A 24,089-nucleotide genomic window follows, 5' to 3' on the forward strand; every position below is an offset into this window, starting at 1 on the left:
TCCGAACATGTTTTTCAGTCAGTGGCACCACTTTCCAGCTTCCTAAGCCTCCCAAGTTATCTGGTATTCATTCAACAAATATTTACTGTGTGGCTGTGTATCAGGGTCTTTGCAAGGGACTAGAGATTTAAGAGTGAACAGAGCAGGCATGAATCTTATGAAGCTTATACATTTTCTGGAAGTGGGTGTGGGGTGTGGGATCCTCCCCCTCCTTTACCTTTAATATGCAACGTATCACAAATTCCTACCAATTCTTAATAGCTCCTTTTTTTCAGACTGCAGTTTTAACATGTTTGCAGTTCCTTAATATGTTTGAAACTAGTTTTCTTTTCTCAGACTCTCTTATCATTTCCTTAGTTCATGCTTTCTTAATTTCTCACTTAAAATACAATTATCCTCTAAGTACTATATATATATATATATATATACACACACGCTATATACTATGTGTAAAATGTGAGCGGGGCACCTCGGTTGCTCAGTTGGTTAAGCGGCCGCCTTCGGCTCAGGTCATGATCTCGTGGTCTGTGAGTTTGAGCCCTGCATCAGGCTGTGTGCTAGCAGCTCAGAGCCTGGAGCCTGGTTTGGATTCTGTGTCCCGCCCCTCCCCCCAGTAGTGCTCTGTCTCTCTCTCTCTCTCTCAAAAATAAATAAATGTTAAAAAAAAAAAAATTAAAAAAAAAACGTGAAGGTGTGTGTATATACATGTGTGTGTGTATATATATATAATTACACACACTATATACATATATATACACACTTTAATACTATATGTTATCCTCCTAATTGATTTCCCTGACTAGTCTTGTGCCCTCCTAACCTGTTACTCTGTATTTGTAGTTATTTTTCTAAAATCCTTAAAATAATGATTTCCCCTTGCCTATTGGAAAAAGTCTAAACTCCTCAGCATGGTTCACAGGATCTTTGGGTTTTTTTGGATCTTGTTTTTTTGTTCTCTTCAGGTTTATTTCTTGCCATGCTTCTAGTTATCTGCTTCAGCTGCTGTTTAGATCAAAGTTAAATATTTGTATCTACTTGTGTGCCAGGTGTTAAACTCTTATACTATGAAGACAAAGAGGAAAGAGAAATGGTTATTTTCTTGAGGAACTTAGGTACTTTAAAAAAGAGACACATAAATACATAATGTTTGTATAATAGTATGAAGATAGAGGTAAGATCAGAGAAGCATTAATCCATCTGATTTACAGCTTTCCAGATTTTCTCCTGCTATTACTTTTGGGTTTCACTTGGTATTACTCTTCTACTTAGAATGTCCTTTGGCCTTCGTTCCAGCAACTCCCTCCGCTCCCGCTGCCCCCCCAGGCAAACCAACCAACTGACCAAATGGAAAAACCTGGCTAATCTTCCAAGCACAAATGAACTCAAGTATTAACCTATTAGGAAGGCTTCTCTGACCATACCTTGTCCCTCAAGCTGAATTTAATACTCTGCCCCGTGTTTTCATAACATCATATCATACTTCTGTTACACCTTCTTTTTTTTTTTTCTTTAAAGTTTGTGTATTAGAGCGTGCAAGCAGGGGAGGGGCAGAGAGAGAGGGAGAGAGAATCCCAAGCAGGCTGTGCACTGTCAGCATGAAGCCCAGGGCTTGAACTCCAAAACCAAGAGTTGGACGCTCACCCAACTTGAGCCACCCAGATGTCCTTAAGCCTTCTATCTTCTTGAGTTGTTTTATTGCTTTGCCTATGCACCATTAATCTGTAAACTTCTTAAGAGAAATATTGTTTTATTTTGCATTCCTTGAAACTAAAGGCAAATAATTGCCATTCATTGTTTTTATTTATCACTAGGAAGTCTCTGCGTTTTATTTATTAAGAAGTATAATTATAAATATGTTTATTATAAAAGATATAATTAATATTTGTTGATATGTTCTTTTTGAGTTGTGGTTTACCTTAGAATTCCAGATGCTGAAAGGAACTTGAGAAATTGTCTGATCTGGTGTGGTTGCATGGTTAGAATCAGCTGGGGAGCTTTAAATGATTACATTTCTGCTCACACCAGTGAAATCAGAATAATAGGACTGGGGCCCAAGTACCAGTATTTTTTAAGTTACCAGGTGGTTGTAATTTGCAGCCAGGGTTGAGAACCATTGATCCTAGTATAACAGTGAAGTGACAAAAGCCAAGGGAGGTTAAGTGACATGCCTCTGCTACATCTCTATCTGGGATCTTAGACAAAACTAGGACCTAAGACTTCACATTTCCAGTGCGGTGTTCTCCACAGGGAGGCAGTGTAACATAATAATTAGAGCAAAGTCAGAAAGTCTAGCTTAAGATTTTGCCTTTTAGTGACTGGCAGGTTGGTGAGTTACTATACCTATCTATACATCAAATAAATAAACTTATATGTAACTCTTAGTCCAGAATCTGCCATGTACATATACATAGCAAGTGCTCAGTAAATGAAACAGTTATTTTCAGAAAATCTTTTTTCCTTCAGAAATTTGAATGGTAAAATGGAAGTGGATCGGTATACTAGTTAAACATTCCTTTTATGCCTTGGTAGTTTTAACGGTGTGAGATACGGTCATTTTTGGTGACTCTTCAGCTTTTAGGTCTGTCTGTGTACCACATGAAACTGAGCTGCTTGGTCCTCTGACTAGTTCTAATATGGGTTTCTTTTGCCTTAGGTACTGGCCCCTCTTCCTGGAGGGATTTCACCACAGACGGGTGTCATCATTCAGCCACAGCAAATCTTATTTACAGGAAATAAGACTCAAGTTATACCTACAACAGTGGCTGCACCAACACCGGCACAGGCACAGATAACTGCAGCTGGCCAACAGCAACCACAGGCCCAGCCTGCTCAGCCACAAGCTCCATTGGTGTTACAGGTTGATGGAACTGGGGATACGTCATCTGAAGAAGATGAAGATGAAGAAGAAGACTATGATGATGATGAGGAGGAAGACAAAGAGAAAGATGGAGCTGAGGATGGGCAGGTAGAAGAAGTAAGTTTGTAGTAAAAGACTTGAAACGAGAAACTATTAGTTTCTTTTACCCGGTGCCAAACTGATGAATTATATTCTATTTTTTCAGAGGCCGTTAGGGTATTATACAATACAGATTTTAATATAAAGTTAGATTTTTAACCTAATAAGGGTTTTAGATTTTTCTGGTTGTATTTATCTTCATGAAGTATTGTTTCATATAGCTGACAATAAAAAATGTGTATCAAATTGAGTTGTATTTATAAAGAGGGTGGAGACAGTGCACGTAATGCTAGTTTTCTGGCTTATGCATTCACGATATGGTTTAAACATACGACATTGGTAGAACAGATAAATATGGTTAATCTTTTGCTTCAGTAATTAGAAAGGTATGGCAACATTTGGGAAGAGAGGAAACTTGAGAAAAAAGCTGAATGTGACTTCCTTTTGGTCTGTATTCCATATCAGTTCCTTACATCACTTTATCTACTCTTAGTGTCCATCATGAGTTAAGCAAAGTATTCTTTCTTAGTCTTTCTTAGTTATGTATTTCTAGAAGCGTATATCTTTGTTTATATATCTTTGTTTTCCTTAGTGTTCTTGCTTAGTTACTTGTGTTCAAGGTGACATTTGTCTTAACAGTTTTCGTTGTTACTGCTTTCTGCAACCTAAGATGTAAATTTGTTTATCCTAGTACAAATTTCTTTAAATTATCTAATGTTTTTTTAAAAAATATTTAAGATAAAAACATCCTTACATCCACCTCTAGTTAAAAATAATCCCATACTTTGTTCAAGTCCCCTGAGTGCCTCGCCCCAATCCCCATTCTCTTCCTTCTTCTTCTGTCATCAGAGTAACCATGCTCATGAATTTTGTGTTTACCATCTGTATTTATATTCCTGAAGAGCATATTGTTTAATTGTGAATGCCTATTTATAACATAAATGGAGTAATTTCTGTATTCTTCTGCAGGTTGACTTTTTTTTCCCTCGAGGTGGTATTTCTGAGGTTCATCTAAGTTACTGCATATACCTAGAATTATTTTCACTGTTGAATATACCATAGCTTATTTATCCATATCTGATGTGATGGGTTGTGTCTACTTGTTTACTGTTATAAAATATTTTGGAGTGTGTCTTCTGAGGACACACGCATGACTTTCTTTTAAGTGTTATACATAGCCATTGAATTACTAGATTCTAAGGCATGCACATCTTCAACTTTACAATAAAATGCCAGATTGTACTAATGTCTTCACTGATACTTGATATTGTTAGGCTTCTTAATTTTTGGCAGTCTGATAGGTAGAAAGTGGTGTTTCTTTTTGGTTTTAATTTGCATTTCCTTGATTAATCATGATATTTATCATCTTTGATTCTTTCATGTTTTCTCAATTGACAATTAAATATTAAAAAGGGCAGCTTTTCTTATCTCATTGGCTAAACCTTCCAGAACAATATTGATTAAAAATAGCAGGCACCCTTATCTTGTTTTTGTTTTTGTTTTTGTTTTTTTTAAGTTTATTTATTTTGAGAGAGTACGTGCGTGCAAGCAGGGGAGGAGAAGAGAAAGACGGGGAGAGAGAATGCCGAGCTCCACTGAGTGTGGAGCCACGTAGGGTTTAATCTCAGGACCCTGGGATCATGACCTGAGCTGAAATAAAGAGCCACATCAAGAGATGCTCAACCACTGAGCCACCCAGATGCCCCTTTCTTATCTTATTCTTAATCTTAAAGGGAACCCTTTCTATGATTCACTATTTAATGTAATGTTTACTATAGATTTTTTTATGGATATGTTTTCTCTGGTTAAGGAAGTTCTCTTTTATTCAAATTAACTAAGAGCTTTGCTTTATTTTTTATATCATAAATATTGAATTTTATTAAACACTTTTTCTGCAACTATTAGATCATCATACAATTTCTTATCCTTAATCTGTTATTTATAACTAATTGCACTAATTGGTTTTCTACATGTAAACCAATTTTGTTTTCCTGGGATAGCATGACTTGAGTATTGCCCTTTTTATGAATTGCTGAATTACTTACACTTAGTTCAGGATTTTTACATGTATATTCATGAACAATACTGTCTGATTTTCTGTTCTCATACTCTTTTTACTAGGTTTTCAGGTTTATGATAGTCTTATAAAATGAATTCTGGCAAATATTCCATCTTCCTTGGACTTTTTTTTTTCTAAGATTATACTTAATTGTTCTGTGAATATTTGTTAAAGTATGCTGTTAAAAATATCTGATGCTAGTGGGGCGCCTGGGTGGCGCAGTCGGTTAAGCGTCCGACTTCAGCCAGGTCACGATCTCGCGGTCTGTGAGTTCGAGCCCCGCGTCAGGCTCTGGGCTGATGGCTCAGAGCCTGGAGCCTGTTTCCGATTCTGTGTCTCCCTCTCTCTGCCCCTCCCCCGTTCATGCTCTGTCTCTCTCTGTCCCAAAAATAAATAAACGTTGAAAAAAAAAAAATATCTGATGCTAGTAATGTCTTTACTCTGTTCAAGTATCTTTTTGAGACTGAATAAGTTACATTTTCTAGTATTATATATTTAAATGTTTAATTAGCATAAAGTTAATGATAATCTTTTTGGTGTCAGAATCATATGTAGTCATTTCCTTTTTTTTAATATTCTCATTTCTGATATTATTTGTGTCTTCTTGCCCTTCTTTTCTTGTTCAGTTTTGCCAGAGGCATATTGATTTCATTGATGTTTTTTAAGAATCAACTTTTAGCTTTATTCTCGTTAGTGTATTTGTTTCTATTTCATTAATTTTTGTTGTGACTAAACTGTTTTATTTGTAGAGAATATGATCTGTGTGACAGGACTTGCTTTATGTGGTCACTATTTGCATATGCTTCTGTATATTTGAAAAGACTGTTTTCTGCAGTTGTTTTGTTGTCTTCTGTATGTACCATTAGAATTAGATTGTTAATCATTTTCTTTGGATAGTCTACTTACATATCTAAGGTAAGATATGTCTACCTTACTGAAATTTTTTGTGTGCTGACACCATCATTGATTACTGAGTGAGATATGTTCAGATCTCCTACTATGATGGTGGATTTGTTTTGTTTTCATTATGCTTTTTATAATTTGAACCTAAAAATGGATGTACATAAGCTTAAATATGTGTTTTCCAGTGAATTGAACCATTTATGATTATATAGTTTCCTGTTTTATCTACAATTTTTTTCCCCATACAGTCTGTTTTGTGTGACATTAATAGAGCCATGTCAACTTTGTTCAGTTAGAATCTGCCTGCCTGGTATGGCTGTGTTCATTCTTTTACTTCGACATTTTTTTGGATCCCTAAGTTTTAAGCGTGTCTTTTTTATGTGAAATACTGCTGTGTATGCTGTCATGTTACAAAATTTTTATATGGGCCAAGACTATTCCGTAGGAAAGAATGGTCTTATTCAACAAATGTAGCAACCAAATATCCATCTGCATGCAAAACAGTGAAGTTGGACCCCTATCTCACACCATATACAAAATTAGCTCTTAATGGGTCAAAGACCTAAATGTAAGAGCTAAAACTATAAAACTCTTAGAGGAAAACAGGACAGAAGCCTCACAACACTGGTTTTGTTAATAGTTTCTTAGATGGGACACCAAAAGCACAGGGAATAAAAATAATAATAATAATAACATGGACTTAATAGATTAAAAACTTATGTGTGTCTGAGGACTATGTCCAAAAAGTGAAAAGACCGTCTACAAAATAGGGGAAAATATTTGCAAATCACATACCTGATTAGAGCTTAATATCCAGAATAGAGAACTTTTAAAATTCTACAACAAACAACTCTAATCCAAAATGAGCAAAGGACTTAAATAGACATTTCTCCAAGGAGGATATACAGATAGCCAACAAGCCTGTGAAAAAATGTTCAATATTACTGTTTATTACAGAAATGCAAATCTCAAAACCACAAAGAGATACCACTTGATGTTTACTGGGATGGCTGTAATCACAAAAGAAAAAAGGGAGACAGATGTGGGCCACGCCTGGGTGGCTCAGTTGGCTAAGTGTCCGACTCTTGATTTTGGCTGAGGTCATGATCAGACAGTTGTGAGATCGAGCCCTGTCTCAGGCTCCACACTGAGCCTGTTTGGGATTCTCTGCCTGTCTCTCTGTCTCTCTCTGTCTCTCTCTCTGTCTCTCTCTCTCTCTCTCTCTCTCTCTCTCCTCTCTCTGTCTCTCTCTCTCCCTCTCTCCTTCCCTCCCTCTCTCTCTCTCTTTCCCTCTCTCTCTCTCCCCCTCCCTCTCTCTCTCCCCCTCTCCCCCTCTCCCCCCCCCGCTCCCATGCACTCTCAAAAAAAAAAAAAAAAAAAAAACCGCTTATAAGAGAGAGACCAGATACTGTTGGGGATGTGGAGAAATTGGAATTCTTGTGCATTGCTGATGGAGATGCAAAATGGTGTAGCTGCTGTGGAGTATGGTTTGGGGGTTCCTCAAAATGTTAAGCGTAAAAATATCATATGACCCAGCAATTCTTCTAAGTATATGTATAGGAAAATTGAAAATAGGTATTCAAACAGAAGCTTGTGTGTGAATGTTCAAAACTGTTTACAAAATCCAAAAAAATGTAAATAACCCAAATGTCTATCAGTTGGTGGAGGGACAAATTAAAATGTGGTTTATCCATACAATGAAGTATTATTTAGCCAGGAAAAGGAACAAAGTACTGGCTTACGCTACAGCATGGATGAACCTCACACATTATAAGTTAAAGAAACCACACCACAGGTTATATGTGTATATTGTATGTTTCCATTTAGATGAAATATCTAGAGGTAAATATATAGTGACAGAAAGCAGTAAGTCGGGGGCTGGGAAGAGGTGGGAATGAGGAGTGACTGCTTAATGGTAAAGGTGATAAAATTATTCTGGAATTAAATAGTGGTGATAATTGTACACATTGTGAATGTGCTAAGTATGACTGGTTGTACACTTTAAAATGGTTAAAGTGGTGAATTTTATCTCAATAAATTGCTTTTACATTTACATTGGTATCTATTTTAAATGAAAGAATACATATACATACACATATATGTGAGATACAGGCCTAGTTATAGACATAGACTTAATATCACCTTATTTTCCTTTCCACTTTTATTTTGTCCTGTCTTCTCTTTCTCTGTTAATTAAAAATCTGGGTTATATCTTTTATCCTCTCAAATAACTGAGGTCAAATTTAATATCTTTGGTCATTTTATACACTAGTTAGATCTTGGTCTTTAATTCTTTTGGGGACTGAGATCCTTTCCCACCCTTCCACAGGTCCCCTTTTCATTTGAATGCCTTAGGTAATTATACTGCAAGCCTCCACCATTACCATCAGAATGGTAGACCTGCTAATATTATAAACAGTCTTAGTCCTCAGTGTTGTATACACAAGCCAGACTCCTAGCCTGTTTTAGAGCCCCTTTTTCCTCCAACTTCACCATTTTTTTCCCCTTTTACTCTGCTACTTCTGGTGGTACATAATGCCATTATCTCATTAAACCTTTGTATTTTCTTAGGTCCCCTTCTAGGCATTTAAACAGTTATTGAAGAGAGTATGTGCTATTCTGAAAGAATGAAGGAAATAAAATCTCTTTTCAGACTTTAAAGTTATGTAGCTTAACTAATTTTTGGTTTCTTGCTGGCATTTCAGTAACCTTGGCAAAGTCTTAACCATAGCTGATTAACAATATGTTTGTGGTGTATATGTGTGTGTGTGTGTGTATGCTTCTATCTGACCCTTCATTCTCAACATCAAAGTCATTGTGTATTAGAAGGGGCTTTTTCTAGTAACACGTGAAGTATAACCTGTTCTTTCTTATTTGTAGGAGCCCCTCAACAGTGAAGATGATGTGAGTGATGAGGAAGGACAGGAACTCTTTGATACAGAAAATGTTGTTGTATGCCAATATGATAAGGTAAGGATTTTATCAGATTACTGACATTTTTTTGTTATGAATTCTTCCCTAAATATCTGTTCTACCTTGTTCAAACATTTGGGCAGCTAATTGATGCCTCTTATATTCAGTATAAACAGTGAATGAAAACATTGTTATAGTTGATTATTTTAATAAAATGAGAAATTATTTATGTAGCTGTACATTTGAAAAATGTTACAGTAAAATCAGGAGAGGTAGGCGTTTTCCAATTTACTCTGTCTTCCACTTGTTAACAAAGTAAACAGAGCCACTTTGAGGTTGTCCTTTAACATTAATAATCTAGTGGAATAACCCCATTTTCCCTTTAGCTTCAACTACTTTAAAACTAAAAGGCTTTAACTGAATTCTGTCACCTTTTTTTTTTATTACTAAGGACAGAACTAGGGCAATAAGCAGGACTGATAACAGATGTGTTTTTACTAAAAATCATTTAAAAAATTATTCAGCTTTGCTTTATTTTGGTAGCATTAGGTATTTTTAAACTAGGTGTGTGAGAATTGGTTATTGAATCTTTGTTTTCCTAGTTCTCCAGAAGGATGCTGCCATCCAAGTATCTTTGTTGTAGTTACAGGCATTATTGTTGAGATTTTGTTACTTGCTGAAACATTTAATTTGGAATAAAATTGTTTGCTGATTATAATCATCAAATTTATAATAAATACAAAGTATATTGCATTTATAATTTAATTTCAGCAGTGGTCTTTACAAAATGATGAAAACCCTAACCGAAGCAATTGGGTTTTTGTTTGTAAGCACCACTCATTCATGAAACAAATACTTACTAAGTATCTACATGTGCCAGGCACTGGAGCTGCAATCATGATTATGCAAAATTTGTGCTCTGCATGAATTTCCTTAACAAATGATGAAGAGCTTAAATTTGTGTTGCTTCTATAGAAATGAATTTCCTAAGTAGCCATGCTTATTGCAAAGAGAACTGTAGGGAAATGTCAAAACAATGAATCTTAACATTTTGTAATGAAAAGGTAGTCAAACCAGTTAACTTATCAGAGAGATTACAGAATAAAGTCTGTGAGGCCATTGATACCGAATTACCAGAGCATCCACTCTTGTACTGTGTGACTTTTGGATAAGCTTCTTAAAACCTTATGTTATAATAAATGTAATTTCTTGTTACATTTATGTAGAGGAAGAATATTAAGGTTAAAATAGATACCAATAAACCTTTGTTGTCAGGAAATGTGAAAGGAACCTCATACAACTAAATTATCCAGAACACAATTTCTTTTTTTTTTTTTTTTTAATGTTTATTTATTTTTGAGAAAGAGCTTTCAAGCATGCAAGCAGGGGAAGGGCAGAGAGAGAGGGAGATAGACAATCCCAATCAGGTTCTGTGCTGTCGGCACAGAGCCTGACGTGGGGATCGAACTCATGAAACATGCATGAGATTATGACCTGAGCTGAAATCAAGAGTCAGACGCTTAACTGATGGAGCCACCCAAGCACCCCCAGAACACAATTTCACGATGACAAGAGGTCAGATTTATTGGGCCAGGGAGGCCTTTACCCTAGCTAGATTGAAGAATATACTTCTCAGTATTTTCATATTATAAGAATGGTTGTATTCTCCTTTGTTATAAATTGTGCATATAATATTTGAAATGTTCAAATTGGTTTGATTTGCTCCTAAAGACATTTTAATGTTTTAAACAGAAACTCAAAATAGCTTTAAATACTATATTGAATGATAAACAATTGTAAAGTTTACAGAGATCTAATTTGTAGAATCAAATGAGTTCTGGAGGGCTGGGCTTGATGTTTTAGTCAATGGTAAAGAACACTGGTGTTCTATGAATTTGTTAAAATAGGGTTGGATATAGTTTGAGCAACTTGTATTTTAGGATTTTATATTTGAAGCCTAAACTTTAGAATTTCAGTAATGAGTCAATTTTAGAATACATTATCTTATTTATAGAAAGAATAATGAAGTCAATGTTGCCAATCAAAACCGTAGTTAAACCTAATAATGAGGCAGAGTTCTCTCTTGTTATGAATAAAGACTGATGGCATTAGGTGTTGAGGCTTCAGCTTTATTGGTAATTTTACTTAATATGCTTGAAGTGTTGAGTATATGGACTATTATTTGATCCTGAAACTTTTCTACATTTGCTTTTTGCATGTTGTCTTTCAGCAGAATGCCATCCATTTCCTTACTTGTCTGGGGAATTTCTTTCTCTGGGCTACTCATCACTTTCTTGTTTATATAATCCCATTGTCTTTCAGGTTGCAGTCACTTGCTTCATGCTGGAAATAAATTTGTATACCTGTTTTTGGATAGCTACTACTTTCTCTGTAGGAGTGGTAAAGAAAAGAGGAAACAGAGGTCTTTTCATTCAACAAACAGAGTGTCTATGATGTACCAGGAAACTGTACTAGGAGGTTGACATACTCTAGTGAACAAAATAAAACAGTTCCTGCCATTAGGAAGTTTAGTCAAGGGAAACAGATGCTAAAACTTAATAATAAATTATTATGGTATGTTAGAAGCTGATAATTGGTATGGATAATTGGTAGGAAAGGGACAGGTTACAGTTTTTAAAAGGTTAGTCTTATTAGATCTTTTGAGAAAATAACATTTGAACAAGACTTGAAGAGAGCTGGGGTGCCTGGGTGGCTCAGTTGGTTGTGTCTCTTGATTTTGGCTCAGGTCATGATTTTCAAGGTAATGGGTTCGAGCCCCACGGAGTGGAGAGCCAGCTTGAGATTTTCTCTCTCTCTCTCTCTCTCTGCCCATCCCCTCTCACACTCCTTTTTGCAAAATAAATAAACTTAAAAAACAAACAAACAAAAAACCTCTTGAAGAGAGTTAGCCTTGTCATTATCTGGTAACAGAGCCTGCCTGTTGTGTGTGAGGGGTGGACAGGGGCCAGACCAGAATTGTTGGACTGGGGATGCAGGGGAAGGGATATAGTAGTAGATTAAGTCAGAGGTAAGTGGGGGCAGGTGGTGTGAAACTTTGCAAGGATGTGGGTTCTTGTGCGTGAATTGGGAAGTTACTGGAAGGTTTCAAATAGATAGATGTAGTTATCACTTACATTTTAATTCTAAAAGGATTACTTTGCTTTCTTTATTGAGAGTAGATTGTGTAGAGGAAGCAGAGGTGAAACAAGGAGACTAACAGGATGTTGTAATCCAAGTGAGAGACCATGGTGAGTCAGGCTTGGGGGATAGTGTTGGAAATGGTGAGAAGCAGCTGAATCTTGGATATGTCTTGAAGGCAGAATCAGCAAGATTTTCTCTTCCTGGCTATGTGGTAGAAAAGAAAAAGAGGAATCAAGAATGATTCCAACATTTTTTGATGAGGACCCAGAAAGAAGAATGGAGATGCCATCAGCTCAGAAGGGAAAGGCTGAAGATGGAGCAGGTTTGGGAGAAGAGAGTGATTGGTTTGGGATTTAAGTTTGGTATGTCTTTTGGAATTCAAATCATCCATCTTAAGATGTGAGGTTTAACATCTTATCTACATAGTGTATTTTTCAACCAGAGCTATAAGACCACTTAATGCAAGAGTTTCTGCCCAGTCTACAGTTTTAATTTTATGTTGCTCTATTTTCTTGTACTAAGTAAGAAAAATTTGGTAAATATTAAATGTGTATATAGTTTAACTCCATGATCTAGGGGAAAAGTATGACAGTTTTCAAATACATGAAGGGTATATATATATATATATATATATATATGTATGTATGTGTGTGTGGGGGGTGTATTTTGTTTGTTTTTTGTTTTTTTAATTAAGTCCCTGAAGGTAGAGTTAGGATAAGTGGAAGTTTCGAGAAAGCAGATTTCAGTAAGCGGTAAAATATGAAAGACTTGTAGAGAGCAACCCCAGAATGGAATAACTTAATTTGCAATTCTTTAACACTCCCCCCCCCCCCCCCCCCCCAATCCTACTTAAGCAGACAGTGAACAGCAGTTTGCCAAGAATATGCTATGGAAATGTTTGCATTGGGAAGTTAGACTGTGGAATTTTAGGAATGAGTTCTCAGAACGTATCTGTACAAGTGAACATTTCTGGATAATTATATGAAATGACCTGATTTAGTAAAAAGTGTGTTGGACCAGAACTTGAGAATCATCTTTGTCACTTATTAGCAATATACCCCTGGTCAACTCATTGAACGTCTCCAGGCATGATTTCCTCTTTCGAATATGAAAGCCTGACCTACTCAATTTTGAAGTCCCTTTAAACCAGAGAAGAGGGAGAACGGTTGGTCTTTCTTTGAAGATGTGGAGCTTGAACCGGAAATTGAATGATGTATGGGACTTGGAAAAGGAAGAAAGGTCATTTCAGTTGATTAAATTTTGTGACTTCTTTTTCCCCTTAAATCCATAAATTGCAAACAACTAAAAACTATAAATGAAAGTAAAGATGGGAGTGCCCAAGGTCTGGTCCAGTTTGAACACTGCCATTCCCCTTTTGGCTTAATTGCAGATATACATAGTTTTTGAAATCTTAAGTAATCAGATATATTTGTTAAATACTGCCAAGTATAAGGTTCCACGTTAGGTCTTGAGAAAACGATGTTTTACTTTGGTAGGAGAAAATAATTTATATACTTAGAAATGATACTAGAAATGTGTTTAGGAATACCACTGAAAATTAACAATTAGACTACTTTTTGAGGCACCTGGGTGGCTCATTTGGTTATGCATCTGACTCTCGATTTCAGCTCAGGTCATGATCTCATGGTTCATGAGATTGAGCCCCGCATAGGGCTCTGTGCTAACATTGCAGAGCCTGCCTGGGATCCTCTGTCTCTCACTCCACCAACCCCCGCCACGTGCATGCGTGGTGCTCTCTCTCTCTGTCTCTCTCTCTCAAAATAAATAAATTTAAAAAAAAAAAAGTACTTTTAGCTGATGTGATTAGGGAAAGCTTTGAGAATAGTTATTTTTGAGGTGGATCTTGAAATAGGAATTGAATTTGTAAAAATGGGAGCAAGGGATGAGACTTCTTTTGATTGAAATAAAGTCTTTGAGAAATGTGGAGGTAGGAAATAAGCTTGGAAGGTGAGTTGTTACCAGGTCATTTAGAAATAGAAATAGTCGGGGCGCCTGGGTGGTGCAGTCGGTTAAGCGTCCGACTTCAGCCAGGTCACGATCTCACGGCCCGTGAGTTCGAGCCCCGCGTCAGGCTCTGGGCTGATGGCTCAGAGCCTGGAGCCTGTTTCCGATTCTGTGTCTCCCTCTCTCTCTGCCCCTCCCCCATTCATGCTCTGTCTCTCTCTGTCCCAAAAAAATAAATAAACGTTTAAAAAAAAAAAAAAAAAGAAATAGAAATAGTCAAGCAGAGGTGATTTTTTTTTTTTAAATGTTTGTTTATTTTTGAGAGAGAGAGATAAGAGTGGGAGTAGGGGAGGGACAAAGAAAGGGGGACACAGAATCCAAAGTAGGCTCCAGGCCCTGAGCTGTCAGCACAGAGCCCGATGTGGGGCTTTAACTCACGAACCACGAGATCATGACTTGAGCCAAAGTCAGACACTTAACTGTCTGAGCCACCCAGGCGCCCCTCGAACTCTTATAAAACATAGAAGAGGGAACATTCTACTAAAGTCATTTTATAAGTTCAATATTACCCTGACACCAAAACCAGACAAGGACACCACAAGAAAAGAAAATCATAGTAGGCCAATATTCCTAATGAACACAGATGCCAAAATCCTCAATAAAATAGCAGCAAGCTGAATTCAGCAATGTATTGAGATGATCATATACCATGACCAGGACCTAGTGGTCTTTATTTTAGGGGATCCAAGGATGATTCAACCTACACAAATCAATCAATGCGATAAAAAAAATTTTAAACTTCTTTAATTAAAAAAAATTTTAAACTCTTAAGATCATTTCAGTAGATGCAGAAAAAACATTTGGCTGAATTTAGCATGCATTTATGATAAAAACTCAACAAAGTGAATATTAGAGGGGCCGTATGTACCTCAACATAATAAAAGGCACTCAAGACAAACGTGCAGGTAACATACTCAAAGATGAAAAGCTGAAAGCTTTTCCTCTAAGATCAGGAACAAGATGGGTGTTTAATTCTTGCCATTTTTATTCAACATAATAGTAGAGGCTCTAGCCAGAGCATTTAGGCAAGAAAAAGGAAATAAATAGCATCCAAATTGGAAAGGAAGAAGTAAAACTGTCACTATTTACAGATGACATAGTATTATATATTATATATAGAAAACCCTAAAGACTCCACCAAAAAAACTAGTAATTCAGTGAAGTTGCCAGGTATAAAATCAATATACAAAATATGTTGCATTTCTGTATGCTAATAAACTATCAGGGAAGTCAAGAAAACAATCCTGTTTATAATTGCATCAAAAAGAATAAAATACTTTGGAATGAATATAACCAAGGAGATGAAAGACCTGTGCACTGAAAACTGAGACATTGGTGAAAGAAATTGACGAAGACACAAATAAATGAAAAAATATTTTGTGCTCATTGATTGGAAGAGTTAATATTAAAGTGTCCATACTACCTAAAGTGATCTACTGATTTAGTTCAGTCCCTACCAGATTTCCAAGGGATTTTCATAGAAATGGAACAAAAAATTCTAAAATTCAAACGACCCTGAAAAACCAAAGGTAACTTAAGAAAGAAAGAGGCATCATGCCTTTTGATTTTATTCTATATTACAATACTGTAAAAAAACAGTATGGTATTGACATAAAACCAGACGTTCAGATCAGTGGAACAGAAGAGAGCCCAGAAATAAATCTACATATACGTAGTCATTTGATTTACAACAAAGGAGCTAAGAATATACAGTAGGGAAAGGACAGTCTCTTATATGAATGGTGCTGGGAAAACTGGGCAGGCACATGCAAAGGAATGAAACTGGACTGCTATCTTACAACATAAGATGGATTAAAGACTTGAATGTGAGATCTGAAACCATAAAACTAGAAGAAAACATGGAAGTAAGTTCCTTGACATGGGTCTTGGTGATGATTTTTTAGATTTGGCACCAAAAGCAAAGGCAACAAGAGCAAAAATAAACGGGAATACATTAAACTAAAAAGCTCCTGCACAGCAAAGGAAACCATCAACAAAATGAAAAGGAAACCTACAGAATAGGAGAAAATACTTGCAAATTATATATCTGATAAAGAGTTAATATCCAAAATGTATGGAAGCTCACTCAGGTCATGATCTCCCGGTTTGTGAGTTTGAGCCCTGCGTCGGGCGCTCTCTCTCTCTCCCTCTCCCCCCCCCCCCCCTCACTTCTGTCTCTCTCAAAATAAATAAACTTAACAAAATAAAAAGTAAATAAAACATGGGCAGAAGAACTGAATAGGTGTTTTTCCAAAGAAAACGTAAAATGGCCAACAGGTACATGAAAAGGTACTCAACATCACTGTCAGAAATACACATCAAAACCATAATGAGATACCACCTCATGCCTGTTAGAATGACTATTATCAAATGACAAGAAAAACAAGTGTTGGTGAGGTTGTGGGAAAAAGGGAATCCTTGTACACTTTTGGTAGGAGTGTAAATTGGTATAGCCACTGTGGACAACTGTGGAGGTTCCTTGAAAAATCAAAAATGGAACCACATATGATCCAGCAGTTCTGCTTCCTGGGTAGTTATTCGAAGGAAATGAAAGCACTAACTCTGAAAGGTTTATGTCCTCCCATGTTCATTGCAGCATAATTTGCAGTAGTCAAGACAAGCAAGCAACCTAAGTGTCCATCAGTGGATGGGTGGATAAAAAAAACATGGTATATGTTTATATACACATGATGTATTTGTATATTATTGTATGCAGCCATAAAAAAGGAGACTTGTTGTTTATGATAACTTGGAGGGACCTTGAGAGCATTATGCTAGGTGAAGTAAGTCAGAGAAAGGCACGTACTGTATTATTTCACTTATTTGTGGATTCTACAACAACCAAGCAAAAATAAACCAAAAAACAACTGAACTCATAGAAACAAAATGGTCATTGCAAGAGACCAGAGGTTGGAGACTGGGGCAAATGTGTGAAGGGGGTCAAAAGTACAAATTTGCAGTTATAAAATAAGTAAGTCCTACAGGTGTGAAATACAGCATGTTGATTATAGGTAATGCCATATTATATATTTGAAAGTTTTCAAAGAGTAGATCTTAAAAGTTCTCATCACAAGAAAACAAATTTGCAACTATATATAGTGATGAGTGTTAATTAGACTTATGATCATTTTATAATACCAGATCATGTTGTGCAGCAGAAACTAATGTTACCTGTTATCTGTCAATTAAAAATAATTTGTAAATGCAATAATGTACAAGACAAAAGTTTTTTTGATGTGAATGGGTTTTCGTTTCCTATCTTTTGTATCTCTTACGTTCTTTTTTTGTTTCTTTAGATACACAGAAGTAAAAACAAATGGAAATTTCATCTCAAGGATGGCATTATGAATCTTAATGGAAGAGATTATATATTTTCCAAAGCCATTGGAGATGCAGAATGGTGAAGAGTTGGTTCTTTTATTTTATAAATAAACAAAAGAAACTTAAAAAAAAATTTTAAGTGGACAGTTTGAAACTTGGGACATACATCAACCAAAACTTAACTTCTGCATGTCAGAAAAGTGCAGTAGAATCAAAGCTACTGGAACAAAGAGACCTTGACAACATAGACACTACTTCTAACTGGCAAGCCATGGAACTGTAGCACCTGGGGTTGTTGGGGTGGGGGAGGCTGGGGTTTTGGAAAACCATAATTGTCGATTTTAAATACAGGTACCTGCCACCAGTAATTAGCATGTAAAGCTTTGTCTATATTCCTTCCTCCAACTTGGGTTCAATCAGAAGATATTTGTTGGAACGAACTGAAGAAAATTCCCTTTTGATAGATTGACCTGAAACTGCTTATTGTATGTGGTTATATTTGGTAAAAATTGCGTGTGAGCTTTTTACAAAAGGGTAAGAATTATGGTGTTGAATTTTAATTCACTTGTATAAGGAAACAATTTAGAACTCTCATAATAGGTCTTAAATATTTTTACTAGCTATTCTCCCTCAGTAATGTATACCTCTTCCTTCCCTGCTTTATGAAACATCTGTTTAAGAGTTAAAGGAAGTAATCAGTGATCACAGTTTGGAGACAAAATTTGACCCAGGAATGGATATTTATTTTAATTAGGTTCTCATTAAATGTAATTTAAAGACTTGGGTCTCATTGAGTTGAGCAGAATTAAAATGATGACTTCGGTTTCCTTCCAGAAAAATCATATTTGTTTTTTTTGTTGTTTTTTAGTCCCATACCTTAAAAAGAAACCCCGGAGTGGCTCCTCAGGAATACAGTTTTAGTTCACAGAGGTACCATCTAGCTGAAATTACATACACATGAATAGATAGATTTTTTTTCCTGTTGAACTGAAGAATATGCTTATATATGTGTTTAATCTTTAAGCTAAATATTCAGATAATACTCTGTATTGATTGAAGCATTCATTGAGCAGGTGGTGAGGACCTGGGTTTTTCTTAAACGATTTAGTAACTATTAAAGTTTCCTGTATTTACTAGTAAAGAATTTAAAAACTCTTCTAATTGGGGAAAAAAAAAAACACTTTTAATTGCAACTTTGTAATTTGAGGGGAAATTTTGGGGGTTAGAGGGGGATGGGCCACTAAGTACATATTTACCTCTCTTTGATTTGGTGGCCCTTCCAGGCCATTGATAATGTATACATGGGCTCCAGTTTGCACATCGAGAAGAAAGCATAGAAATTTGACTTGTATATTAAGAATAATAGAAATTTAATATGTATATTAAGAATACACAGCTCTGTATTCTGTAAGGGGCTCTAAAGAACAATGTGGCAGTGCTGTGTTCCGTGTGAACTAGTTGCCTGGGAGAACTGTAGGATCACTTGTCTTCACCTATATTTTCTTGTAACTAATTCTTTTCACGGTCTATCTTGGCAAAATTCACATGTGGTAAAGTTACTCATATATTGATTTTTTTTTTAAGTCTTCCATTTTTGTCTTCCTTTTTATTTGCCTTTATATGTGTTTCTAGAAGTAACATAGAAACGCTTTACATTGCAAAGAGAAACTGTGAGCTATTATATGTTTTTTTAACACAGATCTTTAAACTTCTCAAAAAGGCGAATCAATTTGTGTGTGTGCGTGCGTGTGCGTGCGTGTGCGTACTTACTTCCCACCCCACATACCATCTTGGACCCTTTAACTTATGTTCTGAACTTTGGTGTAAGTGATGGTTTCTAGCATGCTAGTAGTTAGGTTTTATTTAGATGCGATTAACTGGTAATACGGTTTTAATTTTTACTCTATTTAGTTTTTTGGAGGTGAGGTTTATTTACCCCACTACTCTCAAAGCACACACAGGTTTTTTTCTTTTTGTTAGTGAGACTGGGAGAAGAGAAGGGAGGGGGTGAAATCACAGCAGTCCTGTTGTTCATTTGTCCTTCAGTATAGTTGTTAGTAGGTTTATATTTACCCAATGAAGAAGTCAATGACCTGAACTACCTATAAAAGTTTAGCAGTGCTGCAATGTTGATTGAAACCCTTTGGCTATCGTAGTTCTGCTACTGAACTTTGGATTACTATATGATATTCAGCTCATGTTTTGGGCCCTCTATGTAGACAAACATTTGTATTCGTAGTAGAATTGTATACTGGCCTGTTTTTATAACATTTTCAAACATGAACAACCACTGCTTTCAGAATGACTCACTAGGGCTATTTTGAAGCAGGAAAGAACCATTTGTATTTGCACCTGTATATTGCATATTAATTATGGCATACTTGGCAAATGCTTTTCTTTTACCTGTGAAAATTCTGAAAGCTGGTCCAAACAACACTGCATACCAAATTGTGCTCTTATATATTACTGCATCGTGTTCCTTTTTAATCAAATAGAATGTTTTAGTTTTATTATAGTGGCTTGCTATAAGAATGCCACTTGCTTCTCTTTTACTGTACTTGAATTCTTAATCATGCTTTTAATGTATTTAACAAATCATTTCATTAGGTTCTATAAAATGTCATTCCTTTGAAAAGGCAAGGATTCCCACTTTCAGATTTTGAAAATGAAAATAACATGTTACTTTAAAGAGGGAAAGTAGTTCAGACTTGGTATTATGAAAATAAGTAAAGGTTTCAGAAGAAGATTTGTTTAGATTTGCACAGATGGTGATGGCACCTTTTATTCAAAAAAAAAAAAAAAGATTAATGTTAACAGTGCTAAGGAAAATTTACACACAGTTCTAGGTAAAGTGGGGAAATGTGTGCCTTTCAGTATATGTACCCTTTTTTGGTGGTCATTTGTATAATCAGACCATTTGAATTGCCTGAGAGCACATTTAATTTCTGTAGAGAGCCACATTTGGCTAAACCAACTCTAATGTGCAATTAGTTTCTAGAGTAAAATGTCTGTTATATGAGGGGGATCTTTATATTGGGCTTTTATATTTTTTTTAAATGTTCACATTTAACATTTCTTTCTGTTAATTAAATGCCATCATATCACATTTATATTGTTGCCTCTTAAAATCAAAGCCACCTTGATGTTATTCTTAGGAATACATCAGGATCTGAGCGATGTGTATAGTGATTAAAATGTGTTCTTGAAGAGCGTATTCTAATAGATTTTCGTTTTAGACAGCAAGAACATAAAAATATAATAGCTTTTGTATAAAGATTTTCTTTTGCTATATGAAAATCAAGGATTTGGTTTTCTTTTTTCTGGCTTTTATGGAGGAATAAAAAGGGTTGACTCCCTCTAAGAGTAATTTTTGGTTATCTTATAGCAATAATGTCACCATTCTTTTCAAAAGGTAAATATGCCTTGTACAGGAATGTAGACATAATTTCCTCTTGGGAGTTCCCTTTATAACTTCGCATTTTCTTCCACTTGAGAAAATTCCTATATTTTCAGATTATTTCATCTTGAACTTTTTTGAGCTTTTGTGCAATGGAATATTTTATTGATCCATCTTTGTACATTTTCATTTTATCTCATGTCTGTTTCCCATCTATCTGTCAGCTATTTCAGATTTTGAATTCATTGGTTAAAACATAGTTGCTTTAAATAGTTCCTCATGAGTTTATGTTAAATAGTTTTGCATTTTAACCTATTATGCTATGGAAATTATTCTCAAGTTTATAATTCCCTTTTTAAGCCTGCCTTAGTCTATCTTTTGTCATTTTTATGATTTAAGGAAGAACTTTAAACACCGAGCTTACTAGTTTTGTTTATTTTGAGGAACAAGAGAACAAGAACAAGTTCTTCCCTTAAGGGAAGAACTACGTGGAATTAGTAATTACTATTTTAGTCAAGGTTCCTTAAATCAGTCCAGTATGTGTCAGGGCTACAATTTTGGGGGAGGGGCTAATCCTTTTGCTGTTCTGAGCTACTATTGTCAACTGCTGTTGTACATACTGTTATGTGTAAGGGCGTAAATATATTTATTATGTTTGTAAAATTCATTCTGTACAATTGCAGATCAAGGTTGCTCTTCTGTGATATACAGGATATTATGTTTTAAAGACCATCTTGGAATACAATTAGAGAACTTAGTATTTTGATGTACTAAGACCTATTTTAAGTTTAATATTTTACCTTTGCAAAAACTTTAATTAAAGATGTTATTTAAAAAAGAGTAATGTTGCTTGCTTTGTTTACTAGTGTATAATATTATGTAGCCAACTGAATAAAACTATACAGTTTAGAAAGGAAAATACATTGTTAAGTTCCATTTATCAAAAAAAAAAAGGGTATCATTAAGTTCTATACCTTTAAGTAGGGTGGGATGACAATCTGAATTATTAAACTGTATTACAAATTCAGAGTAGCTTTAAAAAGAATAGTTGTATTTTCCAGGCACCAACAAAATAACTAAAATTGATAAAATTGACATATTAAGTAATTCTCCAAAGAATAGATTACTTACGATAGAATTATATGAGGACATGTTTTTAAATTATTCTGTTTAGCTAAATCTTTTCTTTAGTTCAGAGTTTGTAAGTAAATGCATAACAGGAGAATTGAATTACTGAGGTTTGTATTACATATTATATATATTTTGTGTTATTTTATTTATTTATTTTTTTTTATTTTTATTTTTTTTTAAATTTTTTTTTTCAACGTTTATTTATTTTTGGGACAGAGAGAGACAGAGCATGAACGGGGGAGGGGCAGAGAGAGAGGGAGACACAGAATCGGAAACAGGCTCCAGGCTCTGAGCCATCAGCCCAGAGCCTGACGCGGGGCTCGAACTCCCGGACCGCGAGATCGTGACCTGGCTGAAGTCGGACGCTTAACCGACTGCGCCACCCAGGCGCCCCTATTTTGTGTTATTTTAGAAGGTATTAAATAATTAGGCATTTCATTTTACAGTTAATCCAAATGAATCATTAAGAAGCTTGGGGTAGTTTTTGTTTGTTTTTGTATTTTTTAAATTCTGCTGCTACTTTAGGAAACCAAGTTTTAACAAAACAATTCTAATAAAGACATTTATTGCCAGCAAATCTTGTATTTTTGCAGTTTAAGCTACTGTGTTGATCTTAACCATTTTGGCCTCAGTTTCTCCATCTGTAAAATGATGACAATCTGGATTTGAAGACTGAGGTACAATGCATGTAAAGCTCTCCGAATTGTGCTTGGTAACAGCAAGCACTCAGATGTCACAAATTACTAATTTTGTAATTATATACATTTAAAATGATTGGTGGAGCTGAAAAACGTTTTTTTAATGGTGGCAAATAGCAAAAGAGAATGTCATCTGATTAAGCTGAGGCAGTGAAAGATTTGGTTACAACCAAACAAATTAAGCCTGGGAGGTTGAATCAGTAAAGCAAGGGCTGTAGCAGAAAGTGCCTGCGGGAAGAAAAGTGAAGTATAGGTATAGGGCATGGTAATGAAACATGGTGTGAAGGCTTTAAGCAATTTTTTTTCTCCCCACAAGTAAACATAGTCTGAATTATATGTCTAAAATTGGTTGAATTTTCCCAAAGCTAAAACTAGTAGAATTACAACATTTGTAAAAATTATCAATGGATTCTTCCCAATTCATTTATGGAGAAAAACATTGATATTGAGATATCATTATAAAAGATTTTGAAGTTCTTCATTTTGTTACCTGAGTCTGACCTGAATCTTCTAGTGATTGTTGGCAGTCCTACTTCTGGAGGTAAGTGGCCTTTGTGTCAACCCTCCTACTCCTCAGCCAAGGAAGAGGCAGATAGAAGTAGTTGCTTGCTTTTGTTTGTTTTGAAATACAATTTTCTTAGTCTGAGAGGGTATTGAGCACAAGCATATATTATATTAACTCTCTCATTCAATTCACTCTGTAGTGACCTCCCATGGGCCGGGAACTGTGATCAGTTCTGGAGGACCAAGAGATAAGACAGTTGCTGTCTTTGAAAAGCAGTGATGTTGAGGAGTGCCTGGGTGGCGCAGTTGGTTAAGCATCTGACCAATGATAATCTCATGGTTTGTGATTTTGAGCCTTGCTTTGGGCTCTGTGCTGACAGTGCAGAGCCTGCTTGGGATTCTCTCTCCCTCTTTGCCCGTCCCCTGCTCGCTCGCTCACTCTATCTCAAAAATAAACATAAAAAAAAAAAAATGTTGAATTGTGTGCGTTCTAATTCTAGTATAGATTGGATTAAGAGCAGTGTGAACTTGGATGTGTTACCAAACCTGACTACCTCTGGGTTGTTGTGAAGGTGGTGAGATAATGCATATGTTGCATTTAGCACACTCTTTGGCACATGGTAACTGCTCAGTAAATGTCTACATACCCATATATTTTAGTAAAGAATAATGGCCCCAGAGGAGTTCTTAGATTAGCTAGGTTAATTGTGTGAGTTTTCCTAATCTTCCTATCTTAATAGAAACAGGTTAACAGCCTGTGACGATGCCTCTGCAATTGTATTGAGGGATCCAGAAGAATTAATATTTGAATTATATTGGGCACTGAGTTTATCAATAAGAAATAGAGAATTCTAGAAGCATAACTATAGTTGCAGCCTTCACATTGGAAACAAATTTTGTGTTCTTGAATCAAGAATGTTCTGAATCTTTGCTTACCTTCAAACTTCACCTTTCCAAAGGTGGTGGAATTGAAATGATACCAGTTACCTCCTAAGCACTTCTTGAATAGCCCACTTCCTCAAACACAAGGTTGTAGAAACA

General features: G+C 35.7%; 1 protein-coding gene across 1 annotated transcript in view; it reads left to right on the forward strand.

Annotated features, from left to right (window-relative positions):
- The window catches only part of GTF2A1 (general transcription factor IIA subunit 1), a 45,092-nt gene extending 23,537 nt beyond the window's left edge, over window positions 1-21,555 (forward strand). The window contains exons 7-9 of the mRNA XM_025919564.2: window positions 2,654-2,974; window positions 8,799-8,888; window positions 17,294-21,555. Coding sequence (XP_025775349.1) covers window positions 2,654-2,974; window positions 8,799-8,888; window positions 17,294-17,401 — 519 coding nt within the window. The 3' untranslated portion in view covers window positions 17,402-21,555. The remainder of the gene's footprint in view (window positions 1-2,653; window positions 2,975-8,798; window positions 8,889-17,293) is intronic.
- Window positions 21,556-24,089: the final 2,534 nt, after the last annotated feature.

Source organism: Puma concolor, chromosome B3 (genome assembly GCF_028749965.1).
Source record: "Puma concolor isolate L17-30 chromosome B3, mPumCon1.1.hap2, whole genome shotgun sequence".
In the NCBI taxonomy this organism is placed as follows: domain Eukaryota; kingdom Metazoa; phylum Chordata; class Mammalia; order Carnivora; family Felidae; genus Puma; species Puma concolor.